Below are 16,233 nucleotides of genomic sequence, written 5' to 3'. Positions count from 1 at the left end.
TAGCTGATCAGGTTTTACTTTTTTATTTTCAAATTTTATAACTTGGAATAAGTGTCTTCTTAAAAGTACTAAAATGCCATATTAGAGTTTGTAGAAACCTTTCATACACATTGTCTCATTGAATCCTTGATTTCCAAGTGAGAAAATTGAGAGAAAAAGGGTGTGCCCAAGGTTACACCATTAGTCTTGACTACAGGCAGATTTAGATCTTTTGCCTATAAGTCCATAGATCTGGCTTACTGATTTGAATAGTAAATTAGTGAAAAATAAAAAAAAAACCTCAAGCTGTAAGATAAGGGTTCTTTTCATAATTATAATTTGTAGAATTGGATGTTAGGTGTTTTATGATCTCAGCATATTATTCAGATTTCTAAATTCTGCAAATCTTTTAGTGAATTTCAGTTAAAAGAAATGGCAAATATTGGGAAAATCTTTAATATTAATCAGTTGTATCATACAACAAGTAGACAAAACATAGAATAGAAAGAAATATTTTCTTAGACATCTGTATTTCTGTTTTCATTAATAAAGTACATAAGAACTTTTAACTTTTGGAAATAGTGTGTAATGTATAAAATAGTTATGGGATGGAGAAAGGGAAGATAGTAACCGATGAATATTTTTAGACTAAACTACATTAAAAATACACTTCTATACTATACATTTGTGTTAGCTGTGGTTTCTTTTATGTAAATAGATTAAGAGTAATTAACACTAAACAAAAGAAACTACACCCTTTAAAGCATACTCCCTTTATGAAATACCCTCAATTAGCCACTGGGCTCAAATTATCATTGCATTATAGGTGCTTCTGCAATCAGTTGGTAACAGACAATTCTCCTGCAGTGGGGTAATTTAGGGAAAGTGAGTCTAGAAAATGCTGAGTTTAGGAACTCCCAGATTCCATTCACAGGGTCTGGATTCAAATTGGAATGGGCCTAATATTTTGCCAGGTCCTCAGAGAGAGTGAGTCTTTATATGAAATAAGTTCAGCATTTATTAATAAGTATCTGTAATGTGTCTAGCACACTGCTTGAAAATGTGAGAAAAAGAAAATGAATTGGGGGGAGCAACTACGCCCTAAAAATGCTTACAACGTTGTTAAGCAGACAAAATGTATATGCACCAAAGACAGAACAGAACAGGAAATATACAATCACATGCTAAATATTGGTACAGAAATTTAGTGCCTCCAGTACTCAGAGGAAGGACATTCCATGAAGAGCAGGATATTCAGAAAACCAGACCATCAGCACATCTTAGCAAAATACTAGGTGACCTGTGAGGAATACAAGCATCAAGCGTGGCATGAAGACAAGGGTCCTGAGCTCAGACAAACTACAAGCACGCTGAAACAAGGAGAGACAAATTAGTGGTGTTTTGCTAACTAGAAACTGAGGTTCAGAAAGAGATTAGTATATCCTGTAAAAGGAGATTTGAAAGGTGGACACGAATTAGATAAGCAGAAAGAGTACGGAGAACATATGAAATAAGAGAGGCACAAGAATATATGAAGAGGGAACTGACCAAAATGGATTGAAGGGAAAAGCTAGCCCAGGATGGACCAACTGTATCAACTTAGCATGCCACTTCTCTGCGTCTGGTTCTTTTCTACATTTTCAGGACATAGGCATGGCCTCTTGTCTCAGTGTGATAAAAGAAACAGATGAGAAAAGATATTATACACAGCATGGTGACATAACAACTATGAACAAACGCCATGAGAGAAGAGACAAAGTCTTTCAGCATGGTGAATAGGGAAAGTAACGTTTTTAGATTTAGTGTGTCACAAGGGAGGAGGTGCTATTTTAGTGGCTCTTGAAAAATGAGTTGAAGCCAATGAGATAAAGGGGTCCAAAGGAAGGACAATTGTCAGAGAAGTGTATAAACAAAACCAAAAATCATGGAAGAACAATACTTACGCAGGAAATAATCAGAAACTCCCAGGATGGAGGCAGAACTTGAAGCTGTATCATGCAAAGAATGGTTAAAGAAACTCAGAACTTTTATCCTACACAAGAGACGCTTCCATGTTGATATTATATAATAGTCGTTTTCAAGTATTTATCACATAGAGGAAACCTTATACTTGGTTTTTTGGTTGTTCTTGTTTTTATGTTTTAGAACAGTTTCAGATTTACAGAAAAAATGTAAAGACAGTACAGAGAATTGCCACACACTTTGTACTCACTTTCCTCTATCATTAATATTTTACATTAGCACTGCACATTTGTTACAATTATGAGCCAAGATTGATATGTTATTAACAACTAAACTCCATACTTTATTCAGATTTCTTTGGTTTTTGCCTAATGTTCTTTTTCTGTTCCAGCATCCCATCCCTGATACCACATTACATTTAGTAGATATGTCTTCTTAGGTTCCTCTTGACTGTAATAGTCTCTCATTGTGTGTCCTACTGGGATTTGTCTGACATTTTTCTCATGACTGGATTGGAGTAAAGTGCCATTTTCATCACATCAAGGGCACATACTGTCAACATGACTGACTTTACAATTGTTTTGAAACATGCTAACAAGCTGAAAACATTCAAAAGGAGATAATTAAAGAGAAAGATTTAAATACTTTAGGTAGAAGGACTCAGGATCAGAGAGAATGACGTTACTGGCCTGAGTTCACAAGGGTAGTAAGTAGCTAGGCCCAGACTCAAACCCAATTGTCCTGAATAAATTTAGTGCTTCTCCTTCTACTTCGCTGCAATATAATGGAAATTAAATGAACAAATATCCATAAAGTTCTCACCAGGGTGTGCTGAAGCTGTATGTCCTGGTTCTCTAGAGCCAACTGTGTACATCTCTTCCAAAATCTGCACTCACAGACACCACGTTGGCAGCTTGAAATCAGCTATGGTGGGTGTATTTCCACCATGGCAAATGTCACATGTTCTAACTCAGAGGGTTTTTTTTAATTTTTATTTTTTCTAGAGAGTTGGTTATTCACCAACAAGTATAACATTCATTGTTTATTCTATTTTGTTCTGTTTTTAGACCTGGAAAATCTTGTTCTATTTCCAAATGCAAGTAAAAGAAAAAATCGATATATTTCACTTTGTTGTAGGAAAATTAAAACAGAATAAACATGTTGAGCCTAAGTTAAAAACTCTAACTGCAGAGAGTTTGAAGATCTAAGTGAAAAGTAGCCACTGGTAAGAAGGGAAGAGTATAGTGAAGAAGGAAAATAAAGAGAACCAAGGGTTATTGTCCCCAAATGTGTTATTTTGTTATTGTTGTTGATGCTGCTGCTGTTTTATTCATTTTTGGTTATTTGTTTTGCTGGTTCGTTAAATGTGCAAATTCTACTACTTCTGGAGCAGCAACTTGATATTTATTTCCTGAAGATAAGTTGCAAAGAGATCCTTCTATGTGAAATGTGTATTTCTAGGACTCCCTGCTGATTTAAGAGGTACGAACGTATGCAGCAGATATTGTAAATTAGAATGCTGCATATAATACTTAAATTATGAAAATAAAGAAGGAGTTCCTTCATCCCTACACCACCCACCTACACTTAGTAGTTGCAACGTGATCCCTGGTGGAAAGACACCTGTCTAACAAGAAACAGTTTTGTACAGAGTCTCATTGGGCAGAGTCACTTGAAAAAGGCTGGTCAGCAGAATGGAGCTCCCTTCCCACCTCCAATTAGTGGTGTTATCTCCTCAATGACGATGAGAGTGAGGTGTTCTGGCAGGGAAGACATGAAGGAAATTGGAGACAATGTGCTTGATTATATTCTAGACCCAGTGCTGTCAGACTCTGAGAATGCCATTTAAGAATCCCAAATTCATTTGGATAGAACACGGTGATTCAGAATTGGTGAGGAAAGTAGCATCTGACTGTAAAAGAAGAAATGCCCCCCAAAGAAAAGTAGCAATTAAAAAAGTCTTTTTAGTGTTTAGAGTGATTAAATATACACAAGTATTTTACCACTATACAGTTTGTTGTGTTTTTTATATTGTGAGCATGTGTGAAAGTGTGTACATAAAATAAATATTGAAAATTGGCACTTGAATGCTCTGAAAAGGATTAGTCAATAGCTAAACCAAATACACATACACAAACACACATACACACACACTCACACACAGAAAAAGTAGGAAATTTTAGAAGGAAATTTTTTCTCAACAAGAGGCAGCAGTAGGATGAGTTTGAGGAAATGTGTCATCAAGCAAGAAACAGACCAGTCTAGTTTGTTTCTCATTTTTATTGGATGCCCCCAATGTTACTCAAACTTGGCTAATTATCAGAAGCACCCAGGGTACTTGTCAAAAGTACAGATTTCCTTGGTCTATCTCAGACTTACAGAATCAGATTCTTGAGGCAGTGGACTAGGAATCTATATTTTTAACAAGTACCCCAGGTGATTCTGATGAGTAGCCACTGACTAGACCAGAGGTCCTCAACTTTGTCCACACACTTCAATCAGTTGTAGAGTTTTAAGAAAAATACTGATGTCTGGACCCCACCCCAGACCAATTAAATCAGACTCCCTGGGATTGGAGCTCAGGCACATGTATTTTTTAAAAAAACCTTTCCAGGTGATTTTAATGTGCTTCCAAGAATGACAACGACTGGCCTACCTAAATAAAAAACTAACAGAATACTACTCTAAAACAGAAACCAATGCAATCATAATGAGAAAATGCCTAATTTGTCCACATGAGACCATACACTTCAGTAGTCATTCTTGTCTTGACTTGGTCACTTCCTGTCCTTCTGTCTGGAACGCCTCCTCACCAGCTAGTGCATGGCTAGCTCATTCTCAACTACCGTGAATCAGGGTAAATCATATTCTCAGAGTTTCTCCTGGCCACCCACTTTAGAGTAGATCACATGGTCCCCGTTATTTCCTCTGCCAGCACCTTCTTTGTTTCCTTCTTGGCAGTTATTACAAGCCAATACTGTGTTTTACTTACTTTTTTTTTCCCGTCTCTGTCTATCTTCCCCGTTAGAATGTGCCCTCCATTCGGGCAGGGCCACATCAGTCTTGTTCATCGTTGTACCCCCACAATCCAGCACAGGGTCCAGCACACAGATTTTGTCCCTTTCACTGCTGCTGTGGTTCCACTGGCAAAAAATTGATAACGAATAGATTATTTCTCTCCTCCTCCTTTTAGGAAAAATTAACAGACATCTGTATTCTGAGTTTGGAACTCCTGGCTCAAAACTTTGTTGTTGAGGATTTTTTGGATTTTTAAAAATTTTCTCAAGCAGCAAAAAGAGAGAGAGAAGAAAAAGGAGGAAGAGTAGGAAGAGGGCATATTGTCAAGCTCCTGGAATAATGCTCCCACCTAACATAACAGGTAAGTCAAACAGACCCGAGTTTAATGCTAGTTCTGCTTCTTACGCTTAAGCATTTAGAGTATGTTATAAAACGTCCCTGCAAATCAGTTACCTAATCTGTGAAATGAGCTGTCAACTGGATTAAACATGAAAATACATTTTGTTTTCAGTAGGTGCATGTTTTGTTAACTTGAAAATATTTAAAACTGACTTTATACAAGGTACACAATTTCTTAGAATATAATGTTCTTCGGTAACAGCGTTTATTTTTCCCAAAACTTTTGTGTTATTTTCTGTTAATATAAATAATATATATAAATAATAAATATGTAATAATATAATTATATATTATATAAATTATAATTATAAATATATATATAATTATGATCAAATATACATCTAGGTGATATATTAAAAAATATATCTCTAGGTGTGAATCTCCTTGTATTTATTTCACATGGAATAGAGGCAGCTCCATCAACTCTTACCTATTGTAACTTTTGTGGCTGTGCTCTTCTTCTCTCTCTTTTTTTTTTAAGTCCATTCTTTTTTTTTTTATTGAGTTAATGATAGGTTACAATCTTGTGTGATTTCAATTGTACATTAATGTTTGTCATTCGTCTTGTAGGTGCATCACTTCACCCTTTGTGCCCACCCCCCACCCCACCTTTCCTCTGGTAGCCACTAATCTGTTCTCTTTGTCCACATTTTTAAATTCCTCATATGAGTGGAGTCATACAGAGATTATCCTTCTCTAGCTGGCTTATTTCACTTAACATAATTCCCTCGAGGTCCATCCATGTTGTTGCAAATGGGATGATTTTGGTCTGTTTTGCAGCTGAGTAGTATTCCATTGTATATATATACCACAACTTCTTTATCCATTCATCTGTTGATGGCACTTAGGCTGCTTCCATGTCTTGGCTATTGTAAATAATGCTGCAGTGAACATTAGGGTGCATAAGACTTTTGGAATTGCTGACTTCAAGCTCTTTGGATAGATACCCAGTAGTGGAACGGCTGGATCGTATGGTAGTTCTATTTTTAATTTTTTGAGGAATCTCCATACTGTTTTCCATAGTGGCTGCACTAGTTTGCATTCCCACCAGCAGTGTATGAGGGTTCCATTCTCTCCACAACCTCTCCAACATTTGTTACTATTAGATTTAGATATTTTTGTCATTCTAATGGGTGTATGGTGATATCTTAGTGTAGTTTTGATTTGCATTTCCCTGATGATCAGCGATGATGAGCATCTTTTCATGTGCCTATTGGCCACCCGTATATCTTCTTTGGAGAAATGTCTGTTCATGTCTCCAGCCTATTTTTTGATCAGGTTGTTTGATTTTTTGTGGTTGAGTTGTGAGTGTTCTTTATATATTATGGATATTAAGCCTTTGTCAGATATATGACTTGCAAATATTTTTTCCCAGTTAGTGGGGTTTTTTTTTGTTTCAATTCTGTTTTCATTTGCCTTGAAGAAGATCTTTAGTCTGATGAAGTCCCATTTGTTTATTCTTTTTATTGTTTCCCTTCTCTGAGAAGACATGGTGTCCAAAAAGGTCCTTTTAATACTGATGTCAAAGAGTGTACTGCCTACATTTTCTTCTAGAAGCCTTATGGTTTCAGGTCTCACCTTTGGGTGTTTGATCCATTTTGAGTTTATTTTGGTGAATGGTGAAAAAGAATGGTCAATTTTCATTCTTTTACATATGGCTTTCCAGTTTTCCCAGCACCATTTGTTGAAAAGACTTTCTTTTCTCCATTGTATGCACTCAGCTCCTTTGTCGAAGATAAGCTGTTCATAGATGTGTGGTTTTATTTCTGGGCTTTCAATTCGTTCCATTGATCTGTGCACCTGTTTTTGTACCAGTACCATGCTGTTTTGATTACTGTAGCTTTGTAGTAAGTTTTGAAGTCAGGGATTGTGATGCCTTCTTCTTTCCTTTTTAAATTTAATTTTTATTGATACCAAAAATGCATGTAAAGATCAAATACACTCATTAAAAAAAAGTAGTTTTTGCCTTCTCTGAATTCCCAATTCTCACTCTTTAGAAGCAACTACATTCAACTTTTTAAGCTATTTCTTCTGCTCTTTTCCACCGTATTGCTAAATAATGTGCTTATACAGAAACTGTTATTGTTAAAATTTAGACAGTTATTTGTTGATTTTCTACTACAGGAAATACGAGTATTTAGCTCTCTTACAACCCCCATCCATAGTTCTCTACCTCCCACCCCACTTCCTTCACAAATTCTGATTAAGTCACTGTTCAATTTCTACATTATTATGACTATCAATGAGGTCAGAGTTGCTGAGTCCTATTTCTGTCTTACAGGCATTCTTCCTGAGTATCTCTGCCCTCCTGCCCCAAGCTGGCCTTGTGGAGTGCTAGGCCCTCCACACAGTTTCTGTGCTGAGACTTCTCTTCAAATTTCCTTTGCCAGTTTTGTTTTTTTTGTACCTCTCTTTTTTCTGTAACCTCTGATGCCCCAGTAGCAATGAGCATAACTGGTGCCCAGATCTTGGTTTCTAAATCTCCAATAAAAGAATCCAGAAATCCTTGGAAACTGATTGATTGCAGGTCTAGGGCAGGAAAAATACAAGGTATCTAGAGCATCTCTTGATGTCAGAAAGTAAGGAAATGCTTAAAAAAAAAAGGAGGGCAGGGGGGACATAGAGACCAGCCAAAAGGGCGCAGGAGCCAATCTGAAAGAGCCCCTAATGGCCAAAGTTAGAATACCGTGAGCAACAAAATCATTACATATTATTGGACTATAACCCAAAGAATAAAATGAACATTACAAGTCCATCAATGGAGATAAATAGATAAATAAAATTCTTCTTTACAGATGAACTCCAATTAGTAAATGTAGAGTGAAAGAGGGAAATAGAAAATCACCTTTAGAATACCACAATAGTAATTGCCACAGGCAAGATCCACCCATCGATGCTAAAATGTGTTGATAAAAGTTTAAGCATAAATGGCATATTTTGAGTTGTCTCAAAGTATCTCCCTCAAAATATTAATGATATAAAGAAAAATTATGGCTTTATAGAGAAGCTTGTTAGAGACCACCTTCATCGCATGATCAAGATTAACATCATTAATAATGTATATCAACTCCACGTACCTTGCGATACGATGTACTGAGAGGGGACTACCACCTCTGTGGTATCCTTCAAAAAATGCAGAAACTCAATCTAATCATGAGAAAACATCAGACAAACCTAAATTGAGGGATATTCTACAAAATAATTGACCAGTACTCCTCAAAATGTTAAGGCAATGAAAGACAAAGAAAGACTAAGGAACTGTTACAGATGGGAGGAATCAGGTGACAGGACAATTAAATGCAACACAGTATCTTGGATTGGATCCTGGAAAAGGACTTTAGTGAAGAAATTGCTGAACCCTCCCACCCCCCAAATTCTGTGGTTTAATTATTATTGTACCAAGATAAATTTCTTAGTTTCAATTTGTTCTATAGTTATGTAAGATGTTAATATAAGGGAAAGCTGGGTACAGAATATAGGAGAACTCTCTGTACTATTTGTGCAACTTACGTAAATCTGAATTTATCTCACAATACAAGATTTCAAAAATCAAAAGCAAAGCCAATAAATACTGAGACAAATGCCTTGCGTTTTTTGAATTGTTAGTACACAAGTCAAATAATCGAGACATTTTGATATCTTCAGCGAACATTCATGGATGATCCTAAAAAGTAAGTACATTTTACAGCAAATATCTTCTGATATAAGGTAGAAGAGGTTATTTTTTTTTTGTTTTTACCCCTTCATTTGTAAGAGAGAGAACATTTTAATAAAAATCATTTGACTTCTTTTTATTTTATTAAGGGTATTACATGTTAAACTCTAGCTTTAGCTTAATGACTTAGTAGAATCTCATTAATAAATAGAATTAAATAATATTCTGAGGATATTTACTTATTTGGGGTAATCATTCCAATAAAGAAGCTGCTAGGTTTGTTGGGAGAATTTTCTCTATGAAGATGCCTCCCACTCTTATAAGCTAGAAATCTATTAAAGACAATATCAAAAAAATAAGGTATAAATCCCCGATTATCCTCCATGGATAGAACAACATGGAGTTGTTCTTATTTAGGTTTTGCTTATAATCAATGCTAGTGTGTTTTAAATATAAAATTAAAATGACATTTCCGGAACAATCATTTATTTAGGACTTAATTTCACTACAAACCTGTGTGGTGATGGTAATATGGAAGCGAAGTGACAAGGCACTCTGTGAGGAGAGGCAAGATGCTGTCTTTGTGCCTGTGTTACATCAGCCAGGAACCATGCAGATCTGGGAGAGAAAGAGAAGAGCAAGGCTGAGAGAACTGAAGTGGATCATAAGTTGCGCTCAACGCATTGCATTTTCCTTTCCCAGAAGACATTGACCTCTCTAAGAGTAAGGAATCATTTGTACGTATCTTTGCATTTCTAGTACTTCATAGCTTATATTGAGGCCTCCAAAATGGTCCTTGAGCTGATTAATTTTGAATTGAAATAATTCGACTAGAATTACTTTGTGTATATGAGGAAAACAAAGAACTCTGAAACTGTTGAGTAGAAGACCAATATCAGATCTCACTTTAAAAAGCACAAGTTTGGAAGGCCTTGCAGTTCTTCAGCCTAAAGAAGAGAGATCATAAATGAAGCAGTTAGTGACAGGAGAAGAGAATAGGAGATATGGGAAGAGTCAAGATGACTTTGCGTAATTTTGGCTAGTATAATAAGAGAGTCCAGGGGCATGAGCTAATTCCGACATGGAAGATGATTTAATCAGTTTATTTAGATCATATAATAAGTAGAAAGTAAAATATTGCATCTGGAATTTAGGACTGAAGACTTAGGTGAAAAAAATAGATGTAAGAACCATTTACATTAAAGTTGAAGGAGTTGGAGACATGAATAAGCTCAATCAGAAAGAGTGTACAGAATGAGAGAAAAAGAAAATCCATGAAGGGAACAGTGACAACATATAGGGTCAAAGGATTTGGCATAAAAATCAGGAAAGTATGACTCTGAGGAGCAGTAGGAATAAGGGAATGATGACCCCCAAGGAAAGAGAGAACTTTAAGAATCAGTAGTGGTCACTGTAATCATCAGGATTCCTGGCCTCAGACAAGAGAAGTGGACACCAGCTAACATAACAGAAAGGAATTTAATGAAATAGTCATAGACACATCAAAAAATCAACAGAAAAGCTGATGAACAAGGCTCAGAAAACTGCTATAAGAAAGCACACTGAAGTTCCTGTCACAGGAAGCTTCTACCTAGGATGCCACCACTGACAACACCACCAGAGGACACTTGACATTGCCATCCACATAAGCTCTGAAAGCCCCTGATACAGGCTTGAATGTTCTTCTCATCTGTCCTTCAAGCTTTGGTTCCTCTGCTCAAATATCAAATCCCTGGGAGAAAGGATGTAATATCTTAGCTCAAGATGCCAGAGGGCAGGGAGAGAGGATCTCTCCCTTTTGCTCTGCTTCTCCCTAAGTCCCTCAACCAGTGTATCCTCTACATGAAGAAGAAAAGTAATTGCTATTTCTTATACAACCCTTAGAGTCTAGGCCTTGTTCTAAGCACTTCACACATTAACTTACCCTCACAACCCACACTATACGATAAGTATTCTTATTTTCCATTTTAGCAGAGGTTAAGCTGAGAAGTTCAAGGGCTAAATGACTTCTCAAATGCTACACTGCTAGATAATGGCAGAGCAAAGATTGAAAGCGAGGCAGTCAGGTTCCAGAACTCTTTTAAGTCAGAGTCTCACACCTTGACTAGCATATCGAGGTAACAATAGGTTTGTTGATTTGATGAAGTAAGGACAAATGTTGAATTCTTAGATTTAGATAATGGTACAAAGCATCTTCTGAGAAATGACAAAAGGAGGGGGTGAAAGATGGAGATGCCCAAGTGTGTGTATATATATAACCAGGGAGTGGAGGGTGGTTTTGAGGTGTTCCTTGTCTTGATTTCAATTTTTGCTCAGAATAAGCAAGGACATCACTCCAAAAAAGTGAGATAGCAAGGCTTTGCAATAGCCACTGTGTGAAAAACAGTAGTGTTATTCTAGCTAAAGCTAGGAATATGAATAGATATAAGTCCTCATCTTCTCTTTTTTGGTAATTATAGCTAACTCTGCTCCAACAGTCCAACTAAGGTGAAGAGACCATAAATTTGGATTTGTAGTTTATTGGTCAGGACAAGCAGAAACCCAAAGATCAAAAGATAAGAGAGTAGATGATGAATTGTAGTACCTGAGCCAAACAAATATCATCATCGTTATTGTAACCACTATCATAGTCATAATAGCTATCATTTATTGACTTGTTTCCATATATCGGATGCTAAGTGCCTTAAATGCATTATCTCAAATCATGTTCACAACAACTCCATAAAGTTAGTACTGTTATTATCCCATTTTATAGACAAGAAAACTGAGGCCTAGAGAGTTGAAGTAACTTCCCTAAGGTCAGAGAGCTGGTAAGTGGCAGAGACAAGATCTGAACCTACTAGAAACCAGTAGGGCACTGTGAATGGGACAAAAGGTAGGAATCAAAGATTAGGCACTGGAAAGAAGGTAAAATAAAAGTATGCAAGTGAGAGACTGAATTATAGGATATGGGTGATAGAGAATAGAGTGTTTGGTTTTACTGTTTTACCCCTCAAGTAGTTCTGGGTGACAAATTTCAAGGTTCATTACGTAAGTAGTGAATCCACGTAGTACCCATGTATGCACAATACAAAGCACAATCTTGAACAATGGAGGGTGCAAGCTGAATAGATAAGTAATTCTCCCTTTTATCTCCCGGCCATAGAGTTCTCAGAGACATTTCATAAGACTCCTTAGAAGTTGACATGGGATTGAGCATCAGTCACCTGCGGTGGTGACCGACTCAGTAATGCACCTACTGTGTACTGGCTCTTCGTTCTCCCATTTTTCTCTCCCCTGCCCTTCACTCCTGCTCCCTGGGATTGCTTCCCAAATAGACAACCTGCACTGAAGGTTTTACCTTACCTCAGGCTCTGCTTCTAGGACAACCCAGGCCAAGACAATAGGAAGTAGTCCTAGAAGGCAAACCCTCAGGATGGAATGCTCCTTGCTGGAAGTGAGCAGCCTCTTTCAATATCTACCCCTATGTCTTCTCATTACCTTCAGGCCTATAATCAAATTTGGGTCTCGTGTTAGTCAGAGTTTTCCAGAGGATCAAAACCAATAGAACCAATATACATCCAATAAGAACAATACATGTGTGGTATGTGTGTGTGGGTGTGCAGATTGAGAGAGAGAGATTTATTTTAAGGAAGTGGCTCATGCGATTGTGGAGGCTGGCAAGTTCAAAGTCCATAGAGCAGGTCAGCAGGCTGGAAATTCAGGTAAGAGTTCACACTGTCTTGAGTTCAAATTCCACAGGGCAGCAGTCTAAAAACTCAGGCAGGATTTTTATGTTGTAGTCTTGAGAAATCCTTCTACTTCAGGGAAACTCTGTCTTTGCTTTTAAGGCTTTCAACTGTTTGGATGAGGCCTACCCATATTATGGAGGGTAATCTGCTTTACTTAAAGTCTACTGACTAATCACAACTGAAAAATTCCTTCACAGCAACATCCAGACTGATGCTTGACCAAATAGCTGACATGGTAGCCAAGTTGACACATAAGATTAAGCATTACAGGCCTCAACACAGCCTTACAGGGAAATACAGTCTGTGCTCTGGAGAGAAATAGCTTATACACCAAAGGAATTGAAAGTGCTAGTCCACTTGTACTGGTAGGAACTATGAGATCACATGTGGAAGTTGGTGTTTGACTATAGAAGGTAGACTATAAAACTGGATAAGGGAGAATTTTTTGATATGAGAACACTCTTCTGTGAGTAAAGATTTAATTCTCACAAGAACACTTGGAGCCACTCCTAAAATGCTGCTGAGAATCTCATTCCTTGAAATTTGGACGCAGAAATGGTCTACAGTAAATGAATTGGAGATGTCAAAATTTGGGAGCAAGAAGATTCGGGAGGTGGGAGTATTTTAATGAATTTATTATGTGAGACAGTATTATGCTCCATGAGAGGGCCTGGAAGGCACTACTTAAACTAAGGAAATGAGGACTGTACTGGTGCAAGGACAATGGCATCTTTCAGGAGATTGATAGTAGTTGTCCTTATAGGCTGGAGTTTACTGTAAAAGATGTTGCCTCAACTTCCTACTGGTGATGGGGATAATGAGGTTCCAGAATGACAGAGGCCAGATGTAAGTTTGACACAGTTATTACAATGAGAAGCAAGGCTGGAGTGGCAATTAAGCTGCCTGAACCCACTAGTATCTGTGGTGATGGATAACAGATTGTGGTGTTGTAAGAGTTGAGATAGATTGTCAGCCATCAGGGCATTGCTTTATCAAGAGGTGGTGAGCAAAAGCCTAATAGTCATCGTGATAGAAAATTCATGGTTCCTCATCCAGCTTCCAGAGGTAAGTGAGTTTACAGACCCAGTCTATTGACTGAAGGGTAAATTGAGAATCCTTGAGCAAGGACCCTGTAACGCAACTGAGTCTTTCCATCATGATCTGGGTATAATAAAATCCTCCAAGACAGAAGACTTTGGTCTCATTTTTGAGAACATGAAAACTTCATTAGATGATGGACATTATAATTTGGGATTGGGCTTGAGAAGGCCCAGAAGGCACAAGTAATTTATATGACCAAATGGCCCAGATTCTCATGGCACCTATTTCTTTTGTATTCATGTCTCTTTCCCGGTTAACACACATAACCTCATAGGGGTTAATTATGATCAACTGATGAAGTAGGGGGAAAGAAACAAAAAGAGAAACAAAACTTACTCCTGGCTCACAATAAGTCAGCACAATATGTTGGAACTAATTATAAGTGGACTGCTGCCATATTATAGCCCTACTCAGGGGTGGCGCTGGTGGGGAAGGCAAATTCTCCCAATGGGTAAAGCCAAAAACATTACACTTGGTCTTTCACTTTGTATGGAGGAAGAAGTGACCTGAATTATGGATATTCATGAATTCTTGGCAGTGATGAATGGTTAGGCTAGTTGGACAGGGTCCTCAAAGAAACAAGATTAAAAGATGAGGGAAATTTGGGATAAAGGGTGGTGTTGTTGGTGACAGCAGGGGTGAAAATAAACAGTGATATTACCCATCTGCTACTATTAGTTCCATCTCATCATGTGAACAACGTCAGTCTGTTTGTAATAAATACTCAGCCTCTCAGCTTTCTTCCCCTTTCCTTTCCTTATTGCCTATAAGCTTTCTCCATTTGGGAGCCAATGTTGTTTATACACACTTGGAGAGTTGAAGAGGACATGTATATCTGTGGGGTTGTGTTGTGGTCAGTAAATGAGTTTTACGATCTAAGAAACACCCTTTGGATCCCCCCGGCCTCTACTACAGAAAACAGTATTTTAGCTGGAGTTTCCAAATTCGAAATATTGTAAAATATTTAAACTTCCAATTCAAGCACACGCTGACTCTCAATTTATTATTTTACATTTATCAGTAAATTTTTGCAATTTTCTTTAACTTGTTAGGTCATTTCTAACTATACTATATTTTATTGTTGCTGTTGCTAAAAAGATCTCTTTCCACAAATCTACTGCATATGTTTCTTCGGGTTGTGCCCTGAGTAAGGCTACCTGGGGAGGGGTGAGCTGGAGATGAAATCCAGCCACAGTCCTCCACATCAGCTGTGTGCCCTGGCCTGAAGCTGTATCTGCCAGAAGGAAGAGCTTCTTTTTCTATTTTCACACAAAGGCACCTCCTGGACCCCACATCCTATATGTATGTTGTGTGCGTGTGTACATGTGTGTGTGAGTGTGAGAGAGAAACAGAAACAGAGAGAGAGATTTTAATCTGGTAATATTTGTGTTTTAAAATATGTTGATTTTTACATATTTCTTTTCCTTTTTATCCATTTTAACAAACTGTATTTTTAATTATTCCTTTTCCACTAAAACCATGTGCTCAGAACAAGGGTCCACTGGGACAGAAATACTAGCTGGTGCTGCTTAGTTTTGGGGTATCAATATTTTGATTTGTCAAGACCTTGTATTTACAGTTAACAATACCTAAAGGGTTAAACTCACAACCTTATAAAGAAGGCAAAGAATTTATAAGAATGAATAAACCTACCTTCTGTAATCAGGACTGTAGTCAGCTTTCCATAAATGTTTCTATAAAAAAAAATATAACGATGTGTTTCACAAAGGTTCCTGTGAAGCACAAACAACCTCTATTAGTTGTTTACTAATTTCATGCCCAGTAATCTGCTGACTAAAATGTTACGTGCAAATAGCAACAATTTTTCTCCATTCTTTTCCAATCCTTTCCCATTTTCTCTTTTTCTGTTGTAGGTCTTATTACACTTGTCAGAATAATGTTAAGCAGCAGTGAGATGAAGCATTTTTCTTTCATTTCTGAATTTAATTGGAACAGTCATGTCTCACCTTTAAATATTTTCTAGTCTACCTTTACGTGCTTTAAACGGAGCTGGCCTGCAAACACATCATGCCGCAGTGAGCAGCAAAATCCTAGCTCTCAGCCAGAGCCCCATCTATCTCAGGCGCTCCCAGACTGCGGCCCTGCCTGTTTCCTGTCATCACTAGCTCTGAGCACCCAGCTCAGGCCCTCCTGTTTACACCTATTATTTAGGTTCCCACTCTCAGGTCATCCCATTGAACTTTTGACTCTCCTGCTCTCATGCATGACTTAGCTATCATCCTTCGATCTCCAAAGTCAACCAGCATTACAATGTTGTGGTGAAGGGTGTTATATTGTGCTCTATATCTGGCGGCCTTTTTTTACAACCTAGTTCTGCCAGTTGTTGGCTGTATGATCTTGGACAAGTGAGTTAGCCTGTCTATGCTT

At 37.5% G+C, this 16,233-nt stretch overlaps 1 protein-coding gene across 6 annotated transcripts in view; it reads right to left on the bottom strand.

Annotated features, from left to right (window-relative positions):
- The window catches only part of DSC1 (desmocollin 1), a 345,309-nt gene that overhangs the window by 37,447 nt on the left and 291,629 nt on the right, over positions 1 to 16,233 (bottom strand). For 3 of the 6 annotated variants that reach the window (XM_070513265.1, XM_070513267.1, XM_070513261.1), the window contains exons 4-6: positions 15,499 to 15,539; positions 9,527 to 9,631; positions 4,934 to 5,084 (exon numbers count right to left, since the gene is read on the bottom strand). In XM_070513265.1, coding sequence (XP_070369366.1) covers positions 4,934 to 4,999 — 66 coding nt within the window. In that variant the 5' untranslated portion in view covers positions 5,000 to 5,084; positions 9,527 to 9,631; positions 15,499 to 15,539. Of the gene's footprint in view, positions 1 to 4,933; positions 5,085 to 9,526; positions 9,632 to 12,358; positions 12,376 to 15,498; positions 15,579 to 16,233 lie in introns of those variants that run through there. The other 3 variants (XM_070513263.1, XM_070513266.1, XM_070513264.1) reach the window with 3 other exon arrangements.

This window comes from Equus asinus, chromosome 7 (genome assembly GCF_041296235.1).
Source record: "Equus asinus isolate D_3611 breed Donkey chromosome 7, EquAss-T2T_v2, whole genome shotgun sequence".
Classification (NCBI taxonomy): Eukaryota; Metazoa; Chordata; class Mammalia; order Perissodactyla; family Equidae; genus Equus; species Equus asinus.
This window is presented reverse-complemented; position numbering and strand designations above follow the sequence as displayed.